Below are 25,998 nucleotides of genomic sequence, written 5' to 3'. Positions count from 1 at the left end.
TTCCTGTGAAACCCTGGTGCTATATCCTCAGTGTTTCATCTGCTGTTAAGCTGGAACTATTTTACAATAATTGTGATGGAGGTTTTTTTTTGCCTGTGATAGTACTTAAAGAAGGGAAGGAAAATGGGACTTGATATACCGCCTTTCTGTGGTATTTTGCAACTACATTCAAAGCGGTTTACATATATACAGGTACTTATTTTGTACCTGGGGCAACGGAGGGTTAAGTGACTTGCCCACAGTCACAAGGAGCTTGGAACTTGTATGTATATTTGCTATCACTTACATTTGAGGCTTTTTTTATCCATCTTGTTTGTGAATAGTGCTCACTTTCAGTAAAGCTCTGTGTGATTCAATTATTTGGTAACATTAAGCTGTGCTTGTATTTGTATTGTTGCCACTCATAGTATCTGAGTGTGTGATTAATTTACATATATCATGACAGAATGAACATCTCTATACCACACTATGCTGAAGATGATCTGTCTGCTTGCCTCAACACTTTCCAGAATTCAGAAGGTATAATGTGCACAACACAGCAAGGTGCACTGGAGACAACTTAAATTTCCATCAGATGCTTTTTGTAATACTCCTCTTTCTACCAGACTCGTAGACTTACAGTGATGTGGAGACTGCAATCTCATTATTTAATTTCTTATATCCTGCCTATCAAAACGGTGTCCATTCCAGTACAGGAAGATATCACTGGGATGAACAGACTGCTCATCAGCAGTACAAAGGGTGGCGCTATTTCTCATTAAGGGGGTGTTCATAAGGTCTGTTTTGGGCACTACATGGAAAGACAGGTTGCAATTTAATCTCTGGATGTCATTGTTTTCCCAACTGATCTCGGGAATTTCTACAATTTTTTTAATTTTATTTTTACCTGAACACTCATTCCACAAATGTCATTTTCAGAGGATCTGTCTTTGGCTAATTGCATAAGGCATCCAGTTTGCCAGATAAGCTATTGTTATTGCTGAAGCTTGTGGTTATGTAGAGAAAGAAAATATATAGAGGTATTCGGTCCTTACTCATCACTCGCCCCATATACTGGAAAACTAAAACAAAAACAACAAAAAAAAACTCCCAAAAAGAACAGACACCTCTGCACAAACACAGAAAACTGAGATAGGTTATTTTTTTAAATGGCTTAGTCAGGAGTAAATATTCTCCATACGTGTTTCCCCATACAAAGCTGTGATCTTAATAGTTCAGTTTCAATGTGTCTGTCAAACCTTGCACAACAAAAATAGCAGTTTCCCATTACTAGCTCTTCAATACTTTTTTTTTTTTTTTAAACACACAACCCACTCTCAGTATGCATAATAGAGTACAATAAAAGCCACAGAAACCAACATGACACATCCAGCTCGATTCTCACCCTGGACTGATCCTGAAATTTGCTGCCCACATTACTGGCTTTACTCTGGGCTTCACTGATGAGCTCCTTCAATGCCAAAGGGTCGTCCTTCCTCAAAGAGAAGCCCACGTTCTTCAGTAAGGACAAGGCCAATTCTATATCCTTTTCTGCAAAGTTGTCAACAAGTTTCTTAAGGATGGCAAAGATTAAGAGGGACTCCACCACACGAAAGTTATAAAGATGAGCAATGAAGGTGATCAGATTATCGCACTCTTTGCCATCACTGTCGCTTCGGTACAGTTCATCGAACTTCTTCACCATACTTTCTAGCACATGGGCACCCACCTGTAAACAATCAGCAGAGAACATTATTTACTTTCCATATCAGAAAAGACATGCACCAGTATATTCCAGCTGAAGCTGTGGTACTAAAAAAACTGATTTTGAACTAATTCACTTAGCATTTAGACCAAACTCGGTTTTTAAGGCTTGCTTTATGTATAGATGGGTGTCACCAACAATAGGTCTTAATGTTTTCCTCCTCCTAAGTTGCTTGTGGTACCTTCCTATGTACCAAAAATACCAATGGTATTTCCTACTCCCCCCATTCCCCAAGTGACTAATCTCTTCATCCCCTAATTGTCTGTGATTTCTGATGTTGATCACAAACAGAAAGTTTGCTTAGGAGTTTTTGTGAGAAAGAAATATATATATATATATATATATATATATATATATATATACACACACACACACACATATACACAGAGAGAGCAAGAGATCTACAGTTATTAAATTAGAAGTTGCTACTCCTGGAACTCTACAGTGTCTAGCTCAAGTCCAGTTTCAAAAAATGTTTCGATTTAATAGGTTGATTGTGCTACTCTATGCATTGTTCTGTTTATACTTCAAAACATCAGTAAACATAATTAACAAAAAAAACAAAAGTATATTAAACAAAACAGCCCAAAAATCTAGCTTCCTAGAAGCCAGCCAAACTGAAAAGATAGTAACGGGGGAGGGGGGGGGGGGAATAACAAGCACTGAGCAAGATGGCAGCCTAGAGATCAAGCTCCACTTCTCGCTCATAATTTACCTTCATCATAGATTCAGAACATACATTTTTCTTCACTGAAAAACTCTAATGGCTTCCATGAAGCATAATAATGTTGATCCACACAATTACAATCCTATATAATAAAACACACCTCCAACATTCTGAAGCTGACTGCATGGCTGAGGCATTCCTGCTCTCTGTATCCATCTCCTGAATTGACATCACTTACTTCTGGGTTCGTCACAAGCAGAAGTGATCTCGGCTTCAGAATGTTGGAGATGCATTCTATTAAATAGGATTGGTCAGTTCCTTGAAGCACAGCCAGAGCTCAGTGTCCTGTACAGTAACACTCAGACAACAGAGAGAGAGGGGGGGGGGGGTGGGCTGACACCAGAGAGAGGGAGGGAGGGGGGAGGTATCTCTGTCACACACACACTCTCTCTCACAATGTCTCTCTCTCTCTCACACACTGTCTCTCATACACTCTATGTCTCACACTGTATCACATTCACTCTGTGTGTGTCACACAGTCACTAACAACACTCTCTTGGTCTCATACACTCAGTCTCACAGAGAGTCTGTGTCTCACACACACTCTCTCTCTCGCACACACTGCATCTGTGTGAAACACACTCTCACTCTGTGTCTCACATACGCACTTGCACACACTCTCATTCTCACACACACACTCTCTCTCACAGACTCACTCTCTCTCTCACACAGTCACTCTCACATACACTCTCTCAAACATACACACTCAGAGGAAAACCTCGCTAGCACCCGTTTCATTTGTGTCAGAAACGGGCCTTTTTTACTAGTAAAGGAATAAAAACGTTCAAAGCAACCTCCAGTCAGGAAGTTTCGCTGCATACGCTTCTACAAGAATTGCTACAAGTAAAAGATCTGATTAAGGACAAAAAGATGTTGTGATAAACATGAGGGAAAACTCACTCATTGAAATAATGCACAATAAAATATTTGCCAATGACAAAGAGTTGACAACAACGCTTAAGTAACCGAGTGGCCTAGTGGTTAGAGCACCAGTCTTGACATCCAGAGGTGGCCGGTTCAAATCCCACTGCTGCTCCTTGGGATCTTGGGCAAGTCACCTAACCCTCCATTGCCTCAGGTACAAACTTAGATTACGAGCCCTTCAGGGACAGAAAAATACCCATTGTACCTGAATGTAACTCACCTTGAGCTACTACCGAAAAAGGTGGGAGCAAAATATAAATTATTAATAATAAAAATAATCTTAGCAATTTTGCTACAATCAGGCGAGGAGGTCTCATTGCTCCTTGTAGAGTCCTGTGTGCTCTCTCGAACGGCGGTCAGAAGGAAAGATGCAATGTTCGCATCAGCCAGTGAGTAAGGAAATGAAAGATTTTATTTAATGCATTTATATCCCACATTTTCCCACTAGTTGTAGGCTCAATGTGGCTTACATATGCTGTAGTAGGACTACAATACAAACAGTATATTTAAACAGTACAAACAGTAAAATATTAAAGATTGGCATTATAATAAGCATCAGGATAGTAAGGAAAATATAAGGTTTAAGTGTCTCTGAATTATTTGAAACCAAAGAAATTGATCTGATTATGTAGCTGATTATGTAGCTGCCTTCACACTTCTCTGGTAATCGGAGGATTTTTGATATTGCTCCTTCTCGATCTATTATTGAGGTCCTCTAAGTCTCGTTCAAGGTTTTGAATTTTTCTCGAGATTTTAGGTAGTAATTGAAGTTGTGCATGAGCAGGTAATCGGTTTTCCATGTGCTCAATTCACATTGCACGAAGAGAGTTGTTTAATGGTAATTACTGAACTAAATAGAAGAGGTAGTTACCATTAAACAACTCTCTTCACACACAATGTGAATTGAGCACATGGAAAACTGATTATCCAAAGTGGTTACAATACTGTCAATATCCCATGTTCAAGAATTTCTTAAATCTTCCAGGCTGATCTAGCTGGTCAGAGTCCTTTGGCTGATGCAATCAGAAAGCAACAGTCCTTTGACACAGACTTTTGGCTCAGGCTTTGTCAGGTTAAGCTCTGTGATACACATAAAATAAAAACCCACAATATACTGGGGAGGTGTAGCAAAAATCTCACTCAAAAGGATAAATGAACTGGTCCAAACCAAAATCTAAAACCTTTTTGTGAAATAGTGGAAATTCATCAGTAAGGACTCACTCGAGCCCAAGAGCTTAACATGAAATTGCAACAATAATAGGCTGTTCAACTGTTTCTTTATCTTTCTTAGAAGCTAAACCAACAGAGATAACCCTGGAAAGCCTGTGGGCTTTGATTGCTAATTTGGGGAAGGTTTTATGTCCTCAAAATCAAGAATTATAATCCTGAGTCAAGCATTTGGAACAAGCTGCTGAACTTGTGGAATCAGATAAGAAAGAATCTTTCGAAAAAGTGAAGTATTTGACAACCCAGGTAGGGCAAGTGCAAGATTTACAGATTACGACAATAAAGGATATTTCTATTTTGAAAAGAAAAATAGAAAATTTGGAGAATGTTCAAAAATTGAGACTTTTCAATTTTCCAAGGGTGATTACTGTTTCACCTAGAGAAATGTTTAATAGATATTTGAAGGAAATCTTAGGATTTACTGACAATATCTTACCACCTTTGACTCAAATTTACTACTTGCCTAGAAAGGCAGTCAATGATTTGGATCAACAACAAACGGAACCACCATTGGATGTCTCAGCAATTTTAGAGACTCCGACTGCAGATTTGACAACATCAGCAACTCTATTAATAACCTTGGCATTGTCTATGGATAAAATGTTAATTATGAAAAATTTTTTCCAAAGAAGAGAAAGAGAATTCCTGGGATTCAAAGTCTGCATATTCCCAGATGTATCCAAAGACACAAAAAAAAAACGTAGGCAATTTCTTTTGTTAAAACCAGGGGTGCTCAAGTTGGTGGCAACCTTTTTCTTACGATATCCTTGTAAGTGTATAGTATACCATCATGCGGTTAAATATGTGTTTTTTGAATCAGTTCAACTTTCTGAATTTATTACAGCCAGAACTCCTTAGAGGTTAGCTCTGAATGGATTATAGACACAGATATTAGACCGGTTTAATTTTCCTTTGAATTTACCTAATTTAATTCTTCAAATTGTTAATCTTGGATATACAACTGTGGACTTGAGTGTACCCAGTCAAGTACATGTTTCTTTATTATTGTTATTAAGATGTTATTGATGAAGGTACCTTTTCTTGTTTCAAATATGACTGTTATAAGTACATAAGTACATAAGTAATGCCATACTGGGAAAAGACCAAGGGTCCATCGAGCCCAGCATCTTGTCCACGACAGCGGCCAATCCAGGCCAAGGGCACCTGGCAAGCTTCCCAAACGTACAAACATTCTATACATGTTATTCCTGGGATTTTGGATTTTTCTAAGTCCGTTTAGTAGCTGTTTATGGACTTGTCCTTTAGGAAACCGTCCAACCCTTTTTTAAACTCTGCTAAGCTAACCGCCTTCACCACATTTTCCGGCAATGAATTCCAGAGTTTAATTACACGTTGGGTGAAGAAAAATTTTATCCGATTTGTTTTAAATTTACTACACTGTAGTTTAATCGCATGCCCCCTAGTCCTAGTATTTTTGGAAAGCGTGAACAGACGCTTCACATCCACCTGTTCCACTCCACTCATTATTTTATATACCTCTATCATGTCTCCCCTCAGCCGTCTCTTCTCCAAGCTGAATAGCCCTAGCCTCCTTAGTCTTTCTTCATAGGGAAGTCTTCCCATCCCCGCTATCATTTTAGTCGCCCTTCGCTGCACCTTTTCCAATTCTACTATATCTTTCTTGAGATGCAGCGACCAGAATTGAACACAATACTCAAGGTGCGGTCGCACCATGGAGCGATACAACGGCATTATAACATCTTCACACCTGTTTTCCATACCTTTCCTAGTAATACCCAACATTCTATTCGCTTTCCTAGCCGCAGCAGCACACTGAGCAGAATATATTTAAAATAATAGGCTGTTCAATGTGCTCTCCTTACATCATTAAAGAGTTGCTAGTCATGTATTTAAGAGTTACAATTTTAGTTTTAAATCTCTTATCTTTAAGATAATTTGCTAATAGATGACCTATTTTGTTTTCTGAAAAGTAACGAGCACCCATAGATGTTAGCTGTGATGCCATCTTGCTAAAGATGGGAGCTGTACTCTGACCTAAGTTTGCATAATTCATGAAATGTTACATGCATCATTAGTTTTTGAAAATGTAAGCTACATGCATCATTTTGAATCTTAAGTAAACTCAGGACATGCAGTGCCTTCTAGATCAGATTTTAAAGTGGCTCTGTTTCTTGCAGTCTGAAACATTTGCAAATATAGTACATGCTATTTCAGAAAGCAAAAGGAAATGGATCTAGTGTCATAAGCATTGCCATGTAAATGAGCCTTGCTAGGTCTAAGTCAGTCTATCACATTTTAAGTGTTGTTATTATTACTACTACACAAGAGATATACTAGACCGCTATTCATACCATAGGCCATCATAGTTGTTTATAATTAAAATTATTGCCTATGAGAAAACAAAAATAAAATTATCAACTCTAAAAATCCACACATTCCTTAATTACACAATAAATGACAAACTTAAAAATTGGCAATATATACATATATATATTTTAACCTCAATTCCAACAGTGCGATACAGAATGCTGACCAAAAGAACATGCTCCATTATGTGTGTATTACCTCAATTCCAACAGTGCGATGCAGAATGCTGACCAAAAGAACATGCTCCATTATGAGCCTATCTGGCATCTTGGCTGGAGTGATGCAAGCACTCATAAGAACACTTATTAGAGTTTCATTCATATCATTCCTGCTACTGCTCATGTATAACTCTTCCAACTGGCTACTTATGGAGGCCATGTTTGGTTCACTCAACCTATTGGGGAGATAAAAAGAGAGTGTCCATGGCAAGCATAAATTTATTATTATTATTAATTACATTTGTACACCACGCTTTCCCACACATAGCAGGTTCAATGCGGCTTACATAGTAAATAGAATTACAAAGTCTTGAAGGAGAATGTTACAAGTTGTAGTAAACATAGAAGTAGTGGGGTTTTGAGGATATGTAAATTGATCATGGAGAGGTAAACAAAGATAGGATGAGCAAAAGGAGAAGAGATTGGGAGGGGTAAGGAGTAGGAAGGATGGAGAGGAAGAGATTGAGGAATGAGCATAAGGAGATTGTGAGACATGGTCAAAGGTATAATAATCGTGCACCCACTACAGAAAGCGAGGCGTGACCCAGATCTACCGTCCCAAAAAGGAATCCGGTACAACCCGCACAGAAGAAGCAAAATGCAACCACCCCAGGCAGAGTAAAGTTTGGTGCCCAGAGGTGGAGCTAGGACCAAAGCTTAGAGGCAGGGCAAGGCTCGCCCTTCGGAGAAGGAGCCAAACTCAACATTATGAGATGAAGCAAGGCCAAACTACCAGAGGCGAAAACAGGGTACAGCAATCTAAGAGGAAACACAGGAGACTGGGCATGTCCCGACATCCATATATGGAGGAAGGCACAACAACCAGAGACGGAGAAAAGCTCAATATCCAGAGAGAGAGAGCCAGGGTGTCCATCCAAAGCCATACGGTGCCGGAGCAAACCTCAATACACATAGCCGAAGAAGGCTCACCATCCAGAGATGTAGCAAGGCTCACATCCATAGACGGAAAAAGACTCTCCATCCATAGATGGCACAAGGCACCTGCCATCCAGAGACAGAGCAATGCCAGACCTACAGAGAGAGGTGAAAACTAAGCAGCCCAAGACAGAGCACAGTAGGACAGCCAGAGAAGCAGCCACTCTAATCCAGAGCAGAGGCATGCCACAACCTCTGGAAAGGGACCCCGACCCGATAGCTGAAGAGACAGCCAGCCTCTCATGTCAAAATGGAGGCACCTTCCACAAATAGCATGGAGTTAGTCCCGACAGGCAGAGATGGAAGAAGGAGAAATCTGCAAAGGTGGTGCCAAGCTTGACAGTACAAGGCGCACCCAATAGGGACAGAGGCAAAGGATGGCAAAGATGCAGAGAAGCAGAATGGCAATCAGGGAAGACACAGAAATCAACACTTCATGTGAGCAACACGACTACCTTGTAAACACAGCCAGAATGACAGCTATATGAGAGACCAGAAGGTTGGACTGCCAAAAAGCTGGATGACCAATCTGCCAGAAAACAGTATGTCAAAAGAGACAAGATTGCAGCACATCCTGAAGGAAAGCAGGACGGGAGACTCTAGTGAACAAACTGTCAAACTCAAAAGGAGCCAACTGACCCGAGATGAGACAGCACAGTACCTGGAGAGGTAGACTGCTCTGCTGGAGAGATACAAGCTGCCAAGCACGAGGCCAGATCTAGCATTTCGTAGTCTAGATAATGCTAGAACTATGGCCTGCCAATCCATTCCCTGCACAAAAGAAAGAGAGCAATCCCTGGAGAGAAGACAAAAGAAGACTGCTACAGCTGCAGAACACTCAGGAATAAAAAAGGCAGAGTAACACAAGACTAGCCTGCAGAAGTGCAAGAAGCCAGAAACCCGGCATGGGGTGCGGAAAGAGGGCACTAAATAGGCCAGAGGAAGCTAAACCAGACAAGCTAGTTCTGCATGGAGCAACCAGGGACAACAATCACCTCTGCTCCGAAGCAGAGCAGAAGAATAAGGAAGACTACAATGCACAGCCCAAAGCACCCGGGAGGTACTAAGCCGGAGAGAGAACATTCGGAAATATCGTTAAGCAATGAGCCTCTGCTGGAACAACCAGCAAGAGCTGCAAGGGAGCCCGTTACCACGCCGGTGACGGTTAACATGCAGCCAGCAAGAGAACTGAAAGCCGAGATAGGACACAAGCCTGCAAAAAGGGATTCCTCCCCTCCCTTTTTTTTTTTTTTTAACAGCTAGAGAAGCAGAATTCTCAGCTGACACCCCCAGAGATGGCAGAGGCATGGAATAACAAAAGTAACTGCCAATGCAAAAAGACGCCCCATTAGAGGAAAAAGCGGACAAGGTGGCACAGCACAGGGAAGACAAAATAAGGAAAGTCGTCACGTTGGAGACTGAAAACGGTGTCCTGCAGCCAACTGCAGTGCTCCACGAGATGCTGGAACCAGCAACATCAGCGCTATAAGTAGCCACACCAGGAGCGGAGCATGCCGAAAGAAAAGACAGAGCCGGCAGCCAGCCCAGGAAGGGTGTGGGAAAACAAACTGTCCCGTTGGGACAAAGTACATTGCAGACTGAAGGAAATGCTGCCAGAAGGGCACCAATGTGCAATGAGCACAATGGACACGAATACCATGAGGAGGAGACCTGCCACCAACACAGGAAAGCCAGCCAACAATCAAATGCACATGTTCCTGACCAACTACCAACCTCCTGAAACCACAAAAAGAAAACAATCACAAAAATGCAGGGAAGCAGCAATGTAAACGGGAGGAATAAATGCACCAGCTTACCTCAGAGCTGAAAACAGTGTAAAAAAAAACCCAAAACATTGCAAGCCAAAGGAATGCAATATACTTGCCCAGAAGCCAAAATAGTCTTGCACCTTGCCACAGTTAAGTCTGCAGAGTCTCAAGTGACTTGGGCAACAGCATGGAGAGGAGGGACCCAGTAGCAGTAAGTATCCCCTAGCTGGATATTTATTTATTTGTTACATTTGTATCCCACATTTTCCCACCTATTTGCAGGCTCAATGTGGCTTACAATTTTTCCGACATGACTTGTGTCATTTCAGAATACATATACAATTGGTAATATAAATGGAACATGAGTATTAAATAACAGTCGAATAGAAAGGAAGAAAATATACCCAAGGTACAAAAATAAACATATGGAATCACATATTGAATATGGATTAAATAATAAAATTACGTAATACAATGTAGGAAGAGAGTAAATCTGATGTTATTATGGTATGCCATGTTAAAGAGATGTGTCTTTAGTGTCTTACGGAAATTAGTTAAGTTGAGGATTATTTTCAGGTCCAATGGTAGAGCATTCCACATTTGTGAACTTAATTATGAAAAGCTGGATGCATGTGTTAATCTATATTTTAGACCTTTACAAGTGGGGAAGTGAAGACTTAGGAATGTGTGTGACGATCTCTTAGCATTCCTGGGTGGCAGGTCAATAAGGTCTAACATGTAGGCTGGAGCATCACCGTGAATTATTTTGTGCACCAAAGTGCACATTTTGAAAGTTATACGTTCTTTAAGGGGAAGCCAGTGTAGATTTTCTCTTAGGGGCCTGGAACGTTTGTATTTTGTTCTTCCAAATATAAGTCTGGCTGCAAGGAACACTGGGTATCATCTTAAAGAAACCCGTGACCAATTTACCAGCAGACCCCTTGCTCAACAGTCCCCAGAAGAGCTGGGGCTGGAAGTAGCTAGCCATCTTCAAGAGAAGTGCACAGTCACCATCCACTAGGAGACAGAGAAAATACTGAGGATTCCATCCTGCACTACAAACTACTACAAGAGATCCAACAAATTGAGCATCCCATGACAAGGAATTGGTATGACAGGAACTGCAGAAAGAAGATACAGGGTTCCTCTGCCTCATACTCTCTCTTATCCCCAAATGCAATATCATACCATACCTATTTAATAGTCCTTTCACACTTTTCCTCAGTCTTTCTAGTTCTTCCATTTTCTTGGCATCCACCAATTCTGCCGGATAGCGCAACTGTGGCGGGATGTACTTTGTATCACTTTCTTGGTCCCTCTAGAGATGAGAAAAACAGCTATTATCAGGAAGCCTTCCAGCTGGAAGGGGTGCACTTCTTTGAATAAGGTGGGGGACATGTGACAATCTACCAGACATTGCAACAGAATACCAATATACTATGAACTAGAATTGAGGAACACTTGCTTACATATAATGAATACAGATGTGTTGCACCAGGTGATTCAGGAAGATTTTATATATATATATATATATATATTTTTTTTTTTTTTTTTTGGGGGGGGGAGGGGGGGGTGGAGAAGGACCACACATCAGCACAGAACAGAAAATGATGGTCCATCCAAAAAGCGAGGATCCCATACTTCAAGAAAACTCACTGAGACAAAACAGTACCTTATGGAGCAATTAGATTGATGGGAAATAGCAGTAGTAGGCAAAACTGGAAGGAGATATTCTAAAGGCAACAAACCCTCCTTTTTAAGGAAGTAAATAAAAGCGAACAGGAAGAGAGGCTGCTATGGTTTGCTAAAGTAGTAGGTGAAAAGGTAAGGAAAAAAAAAAGATTAGCATTTAAAAACCACAAGAAATCACAGAAACAAGACAAAACAGACAATATCTAGAAAGTTCAGAGAAGCTGAGAAAGTACTCAGAAAATTAAAGATGCAAACAGAATCAAAAGCTTTTTTTTACTGTTCTCTGTCTAGACTGGCAGTCTGTACAGCAGCCAATTGAGTCGTTGCCGATTTACATCTAAGTATTTAGCACTAGCAGAGAGTTTTTATTCCATCCCACGATGGAGTATCTTGTTTAGGCTTTCATTGTTCCCAGTGCTGATTTACTTTAAAGATTGAGGTCTGGTTGATTCACCTGGGACATTAACTCTGTGTGCAAAGCTGAAAATATACCCCTGATGCAGGCAACTTCTGAAACACGACTGCACCCGGTCTCTGTTTAGCCAATAAATCATCACTGGTGTGCCATACTGGTGACTGTGTTTTTTCATTCCTGGACTGTCTGTACCAGGTTCATCTGGAGAAGGAGAAGGGCACAGATAATTACCTGATGAACAGAGTCACCTGGGAGAGATAAGATGAAAAATCCCAAGGAGCTACAGAATGAAGAATTTGAACTGTACACAGAAACAGATAGGGAGCCAGTGGAGAGTGACTTGAGAAGAGGGTTATGCGAGAATTGCAACAATGGCAGAAGGTAAGTCATGCTGCAGAATTTTAGAGAGATTGAAGGGGAGAGAGATGGTTTAGTGAAAGATGACCCCCCAAGGTTACAAGCTAAGGAGACAGGAAGATTGACAGTTATCCAAAGAAAAAAAGAATGAGGAAGGGGGAAAGAAAAAGAGAATGAGGGAGGGGGGAAGAAAATGTAGGTTTAGGAGGAAAGATTTAAAAAAAAAAAAAAACCTTGCTCTTGGCCACGTTCAGTTTCAGATGGTGGTGGACATCAGACAGCAATACGAGATAAGCAGGCTGTGACTTGGGCCTTGATTCCTGCTGAAATTTCTGGTGTGAAGTAGCTCAGGGAGTTTTCAGCATAAAGATGGTACTGAAAATAATGATAGGAAATCAGAGCACCAAGGGAACAAGTGTAGAGAGAGAATAAAGGTCCCAAGACAGAGCCCTGACGTACACACCAACTGATAATGGGATAGCATACACTAAAGGTGTAATGGGAGAAATAAGAAAAACAAGACAGAACTCCAAAATCCAAGTGAGGACAGCATGTTAAGGAGCAGGTGGTGATCAACAGTGTCAAAATCAACAGATAGGACAAGAAGAATGTGGACTGAGTAAAGGAACTTGGATCTGCTCAGGAACAGGACACTATAGTCTTTGGCAAGGGCTCTTTCTGTAGAATGTAGAGGGTGAAGGCCAGGTTGTAGTGGAGCAAGAATAGCTTGAGATGAAAGAAAATCAAGACAGCGGCAGTGAGCAGTATATTAGAGTAGCCTGGTTGCAAAAAGGAGGAGGGAAAATGTGACAATAGTTGAAAGGGCTGTTACATCTAGTGAAGGTTTTCTGAGTGGTGTAATCACAGCACGTTTGAAGTGCTGTGGTTACACTAGTCCTTGAGTGGAAAGCAAGAAACTGAGGATGACAGTATAGGAGAAATATAGCTGCGTAGATGGGTGGGAATGGGATCAAAGGAACAGGTAGTGAGTTTGGAGAGGAAAGAAGATGTGCAATTTCCTCCTCCAATTTCAGAAAAAAGGGGGGGGGGGGGGTAATTTGGTGGGGTTAAGGGAATTATATAAAAATGAAGCAGAATGACTTGCGACCTGGAGGAAAACTCTAGATTTTGTTAACCTTGTCACAGAAGTATTTGACCATAATCCAGGCAGGAAGTGAAGGGAAGGACGGACGTGGAGGCACTTTGAGGAGGGAGTTCAGTGTAACAAAGACAGCAATAGTTTGTCAAATAGACACAGAACTCTTGTTTGGCAAGCATAAGTGAAAGAGCAAACTGGAAGGTCAGCAAGAACTTGAAATGGATGAAGTCAGCATGGGTATGAATTTTAACCACAAATGCTCTGCAGAGTGGGTAAAGGAACGTGGGTAGCACGTTTTGAAGTTCAGCCCAGGCTGGGTTTTGGTGTGCCTCACAGAACAAGGAATGGGAGGATCAAGTGTTCAAAGCAGAAGGTGCTTCTGCAGTTTGATATTTCTGTATCATTCACTGTTATTGAAACATAGCAAGATTGGTCTTTCTGGCATTGTTCTCATCTGGTTTAAAGATTTCCTGCTCAATAGAAGTTATTGTGTTAAAAATGGGATTTTAGCCCCTATTTAGAAAATATTATGTGGTGTTCCTCAGGATTCTTCCTTTTCCCCGTTGCTTTTTAAACATTTAAATGAGCTCATTAGGTTTCATTTTACTTGAAAACATGTACATCTTTACCAATATGCTGATATTTCGTTCTATTTTTCATGAAGATCTTTTTGCTATAGAAGCTGCAATTTTTGGAACATACAGCAGCAAGATTAATCTATAGGTCAAAGAAGTCTTAAAGCACTACTTCACTTCTGATTCACTTTTGTTGGTTCCCTATTCAAGCCAGGATTATTTTTAAATTTGCTTGTATAGTTTTTAAATTATTTCATGGGCTAGATCAAATTGACTTCCAACAAAAGTACTTGCTTCAGATTGCACCTCTCGTTTCTGTGGTTGCCATCTCTTGAAATTTCCATCAGTCGAGAGACTGTAAAACATTTAAAACATAAAAATATGTACATTTATTATGCTTTGTGATACATATTTTTAAAAATTGTATTCATAAAAAGTATTTTTTAAATTTTTTTATTCAGAAAAAGTCAAGTATAAGTTTTTGTGTATTTCAGTGGCACATACTGTATAAGAATTTTTAATGTATCACTGTTTTATATAGACCACTGACACAGGCGCTAAGTAATGAAACATGGCCCATGTCGGGTCAATGAATAAAGGACCACTGTTATCTGCATGCACTACCTCAACTGCATGGAAATCTCTCATATGCATATTCACTGTGGGTATCTGAAAAACTGACTCGCTAGGTGTGCCCCAAGGACTGGGCGGACAACCCCTGGATTACAGTATTACAGCAAGAGACTGCCTCACTGAGGGGCCCCTTTTACTAAGCCGTGTAAGCGTCTACACACACCCGATGCATGCCAAAATGGAGTTACCGCCTGGTTACTGTGTGGCTCTTGCGGAAATTTCATTTTTGGTGCGCTTCTGATAATTACAGCTGAAAAAATTTTTTATTTTCAGATGCACATATTGGTCGTGCACCAAGTTGCATTCGATGCGCATAGGTCATTACCGCCCGGTTACCGCTTGAGACTCTACCACTAGGTCAATGGCTGGAGGTAAGGTCGCAGACCCAAAATGGACAAGTGGCAATTTTTTTTGTTACATTTGTACCCCGCGCTTTCCCACTCATGGCAGGCTCAATGTGGCTTACATGGGGCAATGGAGGGTTAAGTGACTTGCCCAGAGTCACAAGGAGCTGCCTGTGCCTGAAGTGGGAATCGAACTCAGTTCCTCAGGACCAAAGTCCACCACCCTAACCACTAGGCCACTCCTCCACTCCTTCTTCTGTTGGTTCTTTGATACATCGCTTTTTTTATCCATTTGGCTTTTATATGATGTTCTTGTCTACAATGGGTATGTTATATATTTTCACTGGTATTCTCATGCTTACACCCCCTTTTTTTTTTTCTTGTAGCTCACCATCTTTCTCAAGCACATTCTTGGTTACACCCACTGTTTTCCCATTTCAGTACCTAAACAGCAAATGCACCTTACTATATCATTTTGGTTTCTTTTGGGGTTTAGCGTTTATTCTCCCCACACACACACTTTTTTACATGGAAGTCAGTGTGTATGTGTTCATATGCACACAATGTATATACATATACAACACATGTTTTTCTCTTGGTTTAGTACATAAGTACATAAGTAGTGCCATACTGGGAAAGACCAAAGGTCCATCTAGCCCAGCATCCTGTCACCGACAGTGGCCAATCCAGGTCAAGGGCACCTGGCACGCTCCCCAAACGTAAAAACATTCCAGACAAGTTATACCTAAAAATGCGGAATTTTTCCAAGTCCATTTAATAGCGGTCTATGGACTTGTCCTTTAGGAATCTATCTAACCCCTTTTTAAACTCCGTCAAGCTAACCGCCCGTACCACGTTCTCCGGCAACGAATTCCAGAGTCTAATTACACGTTGGGTGAAGAAAAATTTTCTCCAATTCGTTTTAAATTTACCACACTGTAGCTTCAACTCATGCCCTCTAGTCCTAGTATTTTTGGATAGCGTGAACAGTCGCTTCACATCCACCCGATCCATTCCACTCATTATTTTATACACTTCTATCATATCTCCCCTCAGCCGTCTCTTCTCCAAGCTAAAAAGCCCTAGCCTTCTCAGCCTCTCTTCATAGGAAAGTCGTCCCATCCCCACTATCATTTTCGTCGCCCTTCGCTGTACCTTTTCCAATTCTACTATATCTTTTTGAGATACGGAGACCAGTACTGAACACAATACTCCAGGTGCGGTCGCACCATGGAGCGATACAACGGCATTATAACATCCGCACACCTGGACTCCATACCCTTCCTAATAACACCCAACATTCTATTCGCTTTCCTAGCCGCAGCAGCACACTGAGCAGAAGGTTTCAGCGTATCATCGACGACGACACCCAGATCCCTTTCTTGATCCGTAACTCCTAACGCGGAACCTTGCAAGACGTAGCTATAATTCGGGTTCCTCTTACCCACATGCATCACTTTGCACTTGTCAACATTGAACTTCATCTGCCACTTGCACGCCCAATCTCCCAGTCTCGCAAGGTCCTCCTGTAATCGTTCACATTCCTCCTGCGACTTGACGACCCTGAATAATTTTGTGTCATCGGCGAATTTAATTACCTCACTAGTTATTCCCATCTCTAGATCATTTATAAATACATTAAAAAGCAACGGACCCAGCACAGACCCCTGCGGGACCCCACTAACTACCCTCCTCCACTGAGAATACTGTCCACGCAATCCTACTCTCTGCTTCCTATCTTTCAACCAGTTCTTAATCCATAATAATACCCTACCTCCGATTCCATGACTCTGCAATTTCTTCAGGAGTCTTTCGTGCGGCACTTTGTCAAACGCCTTCTGAAAATCCAGATATACAATATCAACCGGCTCCCCATTGTCCACATGTTTGCTTACCCCCTCAAAAAAATGCATTAGATTGGTGAGGCAAGACTTCCCTTCACTAAATCCGTGCTGACTTTGTCTCATCAGTCCATGTTTTTGTATATGCTCTGCAATTTTATTCTTAATAATAGCCTCCACCATCTTGCCCGGCACCGACGTCAGACTCACCGGTCTATAATTTCCCGGATCTCCTCTGGAACCCTTCTTAAAAATCGGAGTAACATTGGCTACCCTCCAGTCTTCCGGTACTACACTCGATTTTAGGGACAGATTGCATATTTCTAACAGTAGCTCCGCAAGTTCATTTTTTAGTTCTATTAATACTCTGGGATGAATACCATCAGGTCCCGGTGATTTACTACTCTTCAGCTTGCTGAACTGACCCATTACATCCTCCAAGGTTACAGAGAATTCGTTTAGTTTCTCCGACTCCCCCGCTTCAAATATTCTTTCCGGCACCGGTGTCCCCCCCAAAATCCTCCTCGGTGAAGACCGAAGCAAAGAATTCATTTAATTTCTCCGCTACGGCTTTGTCCTCCCTGATCGCCCCTTTAACACCATTTTCGTCCAGTGGCCCAACCGACTCTTTGGCCGGTTTCCTGCTTTTAATGTATCTAAAAAAATTTTTACTATGTATTTTTGCTTCCAACGCTAATTTCTTCTCAAAGTCCTTTTTTGCCCTCCTTATCTCCGCTTTGCATTTGGCTTGGCATTCCTTATGATCTATTCTGTTACTTTCAGTTGGTTCTCTTCTCCACTTTCTGAAGGATTGTTTTTTGGCTCTAATGACTTCCTTTATCTTACTGTTTAGCCACGCCGGCTGACGTTTAGTCTTTTTTCCCTTTTTTCTAATACGTGGAATATATTTGTCCTGAACCTCCAGGATGGTGTTTTTAAACAGCATCCACGCCTGACGTAAGTTTTTTACTCTGCGAGCTGCTCCTTTCAGTCTTTTTTTCACCATTTTTCTCATTTTGTCGTAATCACCTTTTCTATAGTTAAACGCTAGCGTACTTGATTTCCTAGTTTCACTTCCTTCAATGCCAATATCAAAACCGATCATATTATGATCACTGTTATCAAGCGGCCCTCGTATCGTTACCCCCTGCACTAGATCATGAGCACCACTAAGGACTAAGTCTAGTATTTTTCCTTCTCTTGTCGGCTCCTGAACTAGCTGTTCCATGAAGCTGTCCTTGATTTCATCAAGAAATCTTATGTCCCTTGCGTGTACAGATGTTACATTAACCCAGTCTATATGCGGGTAATTGAAATCCCCCATTATTATTGTGTTGCCCAGTTTGTTTGCGTCCCTGATTTCCTTTAACATTTCCGCATCCGTCTGTTCGTCCTGGCCAGGCGGACGGTAGTACACTCCTATCACTATCCTTTTCCCCTTTGCACATGGAATTTCAATCCACAGTGATTCCAAGGAGTGTTTTGTTTCCTGCAGAATTTTCAATCTATTTGATTCAAGGCTCTCGTTAATATACAATGCTACCCCTCCACCAATCCGATTCACCCTATCACTACGATATAATTTGTACCCCGGTATGACAGTGTCCCACTGGTTATCCTCCTTCCACCAGGTCTCAGAGATGCCTATTATATCTAATTTTTCATTTAGTGCAATATATTCTAACTCCCCCATCTTATTTCTTAGGCTCCTGGCATTCGCATATAGACATTTCAAACTATGTTTGTTGTTCCTAAGTACATCATGCTTAGTACTTGACAGTATTAATTGGCAATCTTTTGTCTGATTTTTATTGTTATTTAAGGATACCCGATCTACTACAATCTCTTTTGCAACCTCACTATCAGGATACTCTATCTTCCCTGTTATGGTGATATCTTTGAAAGATACCTTATCCCGAACCATGCTCTTTTGAGCGACTGTCGGCCTTCCCCCCATTTCTAGTTTAAAAGCTGCTCTATCTCCTTCTTAAACGCCGATGCCAGCAGCCTGGTCCCACTCTGGTTAAGATGGAGCCCATCCTTTCGGAATAGGCTCCCCCTTCCCCAGAATGTTGCCCAGTTCCTAACAAATCTAAAGCCCTCCTCCCTGCACCATCGTCTCATCCACGCATTGAGACTCTGGAGCTCTGCCTGTCTCTTGGGCCCTGCGCGTGGCACAGGTAGCATTTCAGAAAATGCTACCCTGGAGGATCTGGATTTCAGCTTTCTACCTAAGAGCCTAAATTTTGCTTCCAGAACCTCTCTCCCACATTTTCCTATGTCATTAGTACCCACATGTACCAAGACAGCCGTCTCCTCCCCAGCACTATATAAAATCCTATCTAGGTGACGCGTGAGGTCCGCCACCTTCGCACCAGGCAGGCAAGTCACCAGGCGATCCTCACGTCCACCAGCCACCCAGCTATCTATATGCCTAATGATCGAATCACCAAGTACAACAGCTGTCCTAACCTTTCCCTCCCGGGCAATATTTGGAGATATATCCTCGGTGCGAAAGGATAGTACATCCCCTGGTGGGCAGGTCCCGGCTACAGGAGTACTCCTACTTCACCAGGGTGATGCTCTCCTTCTAGGAGACCTCCCTCCTCCAAGGTAGCACAGGGGCTACCTGACTGGAGGTGGGACTTCTCTACAACATCCCTGTAGGTCTCCTCTATGTACCTCTCTGTCTCCCTCAGCTCCATCAAGTCTGCTACTCTAGCCTCAAGAGAACGGACACGTTCTCTGAGAGCTAGGAGCTCTTTGCATCGGGCACACACATATGACACCTCACCAATTGGGAGATAATCATACATGTGACACTCAATGCAAAAGACTGGATAGCACCCCTCTCGCTGCTGGACTGCTGACTCCATCTTAGTGTTTTTTGAGTTTTTCCGTAATTTAAAACTTGCTAAAGTATTAAGGATATCAGCCTATCACTAACTTACAGTTCCTCCTTTAAACCCCAATCTTCAAGTTCTTATTTTTCCTTTATATGTGTTTCTTCCCCATTACAGAAAGCAAGTGTGTTAAATATACATGCCTATAGACATTGGCAACCAGTACCAAGGTGTGTTTTTTTATATGATGATCATTTTTGGTTTCTCTATTAATATGTTTGTTCCTCATTTGTGACATTTAGTTCACATGCTTATTTTGTTTATTACATAAGATTTATATTATATATGTTACATCTGCAATATGTACATTTATATATTCTACTTCAATATTGATTTTGCCACACGTCCATTTTCGGCACAAAGTTTAAAAAAAGGCCTTTTTTACAGGCACACTGAAAAATGGGCCAAAGCCCAAAACCTGCACCTACACTACTGCAAGCCATTTTTCAGCACACCTTAGTAAAAGGACCCCTGACACACTTGGATAACAGTGGATGAGAGGCGAGATGAAAGTGGTGGAGACAGAGAGATGATGGTGAGGCCTGAAATGGACTACTAGAGGTGGTGGTAAAGGCTATCACTAACAGACTCAGGGCATGCTTAGGATAGGTGCGACAGTGGGAAGGGGGCATATGGAAATCTGTATGCCCATCTACCAATGAGGTCAAATGTCAACTGGAAAGACTGGATGGGCCACAGATGCCAGTTCTATGACGGCTTTATCACGCCCAATATTCAGCCAACTTTTTTACTGTGTTCAAAGAGATAATTTCTGTGTGTTTTAACACCCAATCATAGGCTGTATAGAGAGAGGTGTGACCAGCAGAAGAAAAGAGGTTTTAATGCCCCTGTATAAGTCGTTGGTGAGGCCCCACCTGGAGTATTGTGTTCAGTTTTGGAGGCCGTATCTTGCTAAGGATTAAAAAGAATTGAAGCGGTGCAAAGAAAAGCAACAAGAATGGTATGGGATTTGCGTTACAAGACGTACGAGGAGAGACTTGCTGACCTGAACATGTATACCCTGGAGGAAAGGAGAAACAGGAGTGATATGATACAGACATTCAAATATTTGAAAGGTATTAACCCGCAAACGAACCTTTTCCGTAGATGGGAAGGCGGTAGAACTAGAGGACATGAAATGAGATTGAAGGGGGGCAGACTTAGGAAAAATGTCAGGAAGTATTTTTTCAGGGAGAGAGTGGTGGATACTTGGAATGCCCTCCCGTGGGAGGTGGTGGAGATGAAAACGGTAATGGAATTCAAAAATGCGTGGGATAAAGGAATCCTGTTCAGAAGGAATGGATCCTCAGAAGCTTAGCCGAGGCGGGGCTAGTGCTGGGCAGACTTCTACTGTCTGTGCCCTGAAAATGGCAGATACAAATCAAGGTAAGGTATACACAAAAAGTAGCACATATGAGTTTATCTTGTTGGGCAGACTGGATGGACCGTGCAGGTCTTTTTCTGCCGTCATCTACTATGTTACTACTAGTAAAAAAGGCCCGTTTCTGACACAAATGAAACGGGCGCTAGCAAGGTTTTCCTCGGAGTGTGTATGTTTCAGAGAGTGTATGGGAGAGTGACTGTGTGTGTGTGTGTGAGAGAGTGAATGTGCGAGTGTGTGTGTGAGAGAGAGAGAGTCTGGGTGCGAGTGTGTCTATGAGAGAGTGTGTGTGTGTGAGAATGAGAGTGTGTGCAAGTGCGTATGCGAGAGACAGTGTGAGAGAGTGTGTTTCACACAGATACAGTGTGTGCGAGAGTGTGTGTGAGACACACACTCTCTGTGAGACTGAGTGTATAAGACCAAGAGTTTGTGTGAGTGACTGTGTGACACAGAGAGCGAATGTGATACAGTAAGAGACAGTGTGTGAGAGACATTGACTGTGAGAGAGAGAGTGTGTGTGACAGATACCTCCCTCCCCTCTCTCTCTGGTGTCTGAGCGTTACTGTGCAGGACACTGAGCTCTGGCTATGCTTCAAGGAACTGACCAATCCTATTTAATAGAATGCACCTCCAACATTCTGAAGCCGTGAAACTTTGTGTGGTTGGTCACTTCTGCTTGTGATGAACCCGGAAGCACGCGATGTCAATTCAGGAGATGGATACAAAGAGCAGGAATGCCTCAGCCATGCAGTCAGCTTCAGAATGTTGGAGGTGTGTTTTATTATATAGGATGTTCAGGAAGCTGCAAGCTTCATATGTCCTGCGATACACAAGAAACATATATCCAGATCACAGATGCGACTCCTAGGAAGTAGGCTATTTTAGTTTTGGGTGGCACTTTAAGTAGCATAAAGAGAAGAGGTGTTCTCACTTTTGATAGATCTTTTAGAATTATCTGAAAGAAGCATGGGTGAACAGAGACTAGGCTCTACAGTGAAACCTTGATTGGTTTCAAACTGGTGCACTACCACCTGTTCAATACATGCACACAATTCTACTCTTTAAGGTATAATTTAATGATTTGTTATGTTGTAAATTGCAACGCTAGGCACATTACTGTTCTGAGAAGTTACGTTTGGTTATATGTGAAAACTAGTTGTGGCTGAGACCCATATCATACTGGAATGCGACAACTCATTAAGCACTTTTTCTTCCATGTCAAAACTAGCTTCAACAATTCATACATTTGCACTTCTAGCTCCACACTTTCAAAAGATTCAAGAAAACGATGAATAACCACAAACACGAGTGACTAAACAAACAGGCAGACGCAGTTACAAGTCAGAGAGAAAGAGTGAAAAGAAGGGGGGGGGGGGGGGGAGACTGCCTTTCAAAGACTCCCTAGCTGCTCTTCAACCAACCTCAGCAAAAACTGATTAAACCATCATACCTTCCCCTCTCCAAAGGAGTCTTTAGTCCTGCTCTCCTTTAGCTCATCTTCTAGCTCTCCTGCAGTCTCCCCGGGATCACTCTCCTCTTCCTCGGTATCGTCGTCCTCCACTCCTTCCACGGACTCTCTACATCCCTCCCCCGAGTCACTCTGGTCCTCCTCATGATCGCTGCCGGCAGTGTCCTGTGCGCCAACTTCCTCCGCCTCCTCCTCACTCTCGTATAGGGCAGAGTCAGCGGTTCCGGGCTCCAACGCCCCCAGAATATAATCCAGTCCGTCCTGGGCGAAAGATTGCGGCAAAGTGCTCTTATTCCTCCGCTTATGCAGCCGCAGGCTCTTCTCCAGCCTGCGGATCTCCCGCTCCTCCTGCACGTTTGCCTCTAACAGGGCCCGCTTCCTCGCCTCCTCGCCGCTGCCACTTCGCCGAGAGACCCGGGGCCCCTTCGTCGCATTCCCACCGCTTCCCACCTTCTGCTCATTGCGGCCCCCGCTCTTGACCACCTCCTGACTTCGCTTCGGCTCGATCTTCTGCCCCGAGGTTGCCGGTGGGGTCCTCTCCTTGCCAACCAAATGCCTCCGCTCGTAGTAGTCTTTTCTCCGGCTTTTCTTCAGCCGGCGCTTCTCTTTCCGTAGCTCCTTCCTGGTCTTCCGGCTGCTGCCGGCTGCTAGGGGCGCCTCTTCCCGTACTTCGCCGGCCTCTAGGAATCCCGCTCCCTCTCGTACAAAGGCCTTCACGGACACCTTCAGCCTCTTCAACCTGCTGCTGTTGCTGCCGCCGGCCTGCGCCTTCCGCTTCATCCTCCCAGCGGCCACAGACGGATCAAAACACCCTCCTCGGACCTAGTTATTCTTAAGCACGTTATTACCGGTCTCCGCCATGTTCGTCGAACAGGCAGTGACGCGTTAACCACAAAGCGTAGAGACTTCCGTCCTTACGCGACTGATCTCTGGGAGCCAACGGAAACTGCAGCGCCACCTGCTGAAACACATGACACAATGCACAGAGGCGGACCATAAAGCAGAAACGTTTCTCTTTCTTCCCTCTGCGCTTGGTAAAGGGTTAAATGGACATTTTTCTCAATGGAGAGGGTGAATAGTGGAGTGCCACAGAGGGATCTGAACTGGGACCGGTGCTATTTAAGATATTTATAAATGATTTGGAAATAGGAACAATGAGTGAGGTGATTAAATCTGCAGATGACACAAAACTATTCAAAGTTGTCAAAACTACTACTACTACTACTATATTTAGCATTTCTATAGCGCTACAAGGCATACGCAGCGCTGCACAAACATAGAAGAAAGACAGTCCCTGCTCAAAGAGCTTACAATCTAAAACAGATGTCGATTGTGAAAAATTGAGGAAGACCTTAGGAAACTGGCTGAGTATCCAAATGTAAGATGAAATTAAATTTGGACAAATGCAAAGTGTTGCATATTGGGAAGAATAATCCGAATCATAGTTACCTGATGATAGGGTCCACCTTAGGAATCAGCACTTAAGAAAAAGATCTAGGTTTCATTATAAACTATATGCTGAAATCTTCTGCCCAGTGTGCAGCAGTGGCCCACTTTTCAACTATGCTACTTACAATTTACACACTACACGTTACAGAATAAGCTTAGTTCTGTGTGTAAATTCTAATTAATGGTAATTTGTGCTGATAATTGCTTGTTAACATCCAATTATCAATTAGTTTATGCGCATAGTTATAGAATATGCTTCGGCAAGAGAGAGAGGGGGGGAGGGGGAGGGAGGGTTAGGGTGGTGGACTGGGGAACTGAGCTCGATTCCCACCTCAGGCACACACAAAAAAAATAATATATATATATATATATATATATATATATATATATAACGTTTCTCTTTCTTCCGTCTGCGCTTGGTAAAGTTGTTTACCCTGGGCTATATATATATAGCACCAGTCCCAGTTCAGATCCCTGTGGCACTCCACTATTCACCCTCTCCATTGAGAAAAATGTCCATTTAACCCTACCCTCTGTTTTCTGTCCAATAACCAATTCGTAATCCACAGAAGGACATTGACTCTTATCCCATAACTCCTTGATTTTCTCAAGAGTCTCTCATGAGGAACTTAGTCAAAAGTTTTCTGAAAATCTAGATACACTACATCAACCAGCTCACCTTTATCCACGTTTATTCACGCCTTCAAAGAAAGGAAGAAAACGGACTTCCCTTTGCTGAACCCATGCTGATTCTGTCCCATTAAACCATATTTGTCTATATGATCTATATGATCGGTTTTGATATTGGCATTGAAGGAAGTGAAACTAGGAAATCAAGTACGCTAGCGTTTAACTATAGAAAGGGTGATTACGACAAAATGAGAAAAATGGTGAAAAAAAGACTGAAAGGAGCAGCTCGCAGAGTAAAAAACTTGCATCAGGCGTGGATGCTGTTTAAAAACACCATCCTGGAGGTTCAGGACAAATATATTCCACGTATTAGAAAAAAGGGAAAAAAGACTAAACGTCAGCCGGCGTGGCTAAACAGTAAGATAAAGGAAATCATTAGAGCCAAAAAACAATCCTTCAGAAAGTGGAGAAGAGAACCAACTGAAAGTAACAGGATAGATCATAAGGAATGCCAAGCCAAATGCAAAGCGGAGATAAGGAGGGCAAAAAAGGACTTTGAGAAGAAATTAGCGTTGGAAGCAAAAATACATAGTAAAAACTTTTTTAGATACATTAAAAGCAGGAAACCGGCCAAAGAGTCGGTTGGGCCGCTGGACGAAAATGGTGTTAAAGGGGCGATCAAGGAGGACAAAGCCGTAGCGGAGAAATTAAATGAATTCTTTGCTTCGGTCTTCACCGAGGAGGATTTGGGGGGGACACCGGTGCCGGAAAGAATATTTGAAGCGGGGGAGTCGGAGAAACTAAACAAATTCTCTGTAACCTTGGAGGATGTAATGGGTCAGTTCAGCAAGCTGAAGAGTAGTAAATCACCGGGACCTGATGGTATTCATCCCAGAGTATTAATAGAACTAAAAAATGAACTTGCGGAGCTACTGTTAGAAATATGCAATCTGTCCCTAAAATCGAGTGTAATACCGGAAGACTGGAGGGTAGCCAATGTTACTCCGATTTTTAAGAAAGGTTCCAGAGGAGATCCGGGAAATTATAGACCGGTGAGTCTGACGTCGGTGCCGGGCAAGATGGTGGAGGCTATTATTAAGAATAAAATTGCAGAGCATATACAAAAACATGGACTGATGAGACAAAGTCAGCACGGATTTAGTGAAGGGAAGTCTTGCCTCACCAATCTAATGCATTTTTTTGAGGGGGTAAGCAAACATGTGGACAATGGGGAGCCGGTTGATATTGTATATCTGGATTTTCAGAAGGCGTTTGACAAAGTGCCGCACGAAAGACTCCTGAAGAAATTGCAGAGTC

General features: G+C 42.3%; 1 protein-coding gene across 1 annotated transcript in view; it reads right to left on the bottom strand.

Moving 5' to 3' along the window:
* The window catches only part of NOM1 (nucleolar protein with MIF4G domain 1), a 79,829-nt gene extending 56,365 nt beyond the window's left edge, over positions 1–23,464 (bottom strand). The window contains exons 1-4 of the mRNA XM_030198619.1: positions 22,585–23,464; positions 11,088–11,212; positions 7,170–7,365; positions 1,385–1,708 (exon numbers count right to left, since the gene is read on the bottom strand). Coding sequence (XP_030054479.1) covers positions 1,385–1,708; positions 7,170–7,365; positions 11,088–11,212; positions 22,585–23,382 — 1,443 coding nt within the window. The 5' untranslated portion in view covers positions 23,383–23,464. The remainder of the gene's footprint in view (positions 1–1,384; positions 1,709–7,169; positions 7,366–11,087; positions 11,213–22,584) is intronic.
* Between the last annotated feature and the right edge of the window lie 2,534 nt (positions 23,465–25,998).

Source organism: Microcaecilia unicolor, chromosome 1 (assembly GCF_901765095.1).
Source record: "Microcaecilia unicolor chromosome 1, aMicUni1.1, whole genome shotgun sequence".
Lineage (NCBI taxonomy): Eukaryota > Metazoa > Chordata > Amphibia > Gymnophiona > Siphonopidae > Microcaecilia > Microcaecilia unicolor.
Note: the sequence above shows the minus strand (reverse complement) of the source record. Positions and strands in the feature narration are given on the sequence as shown.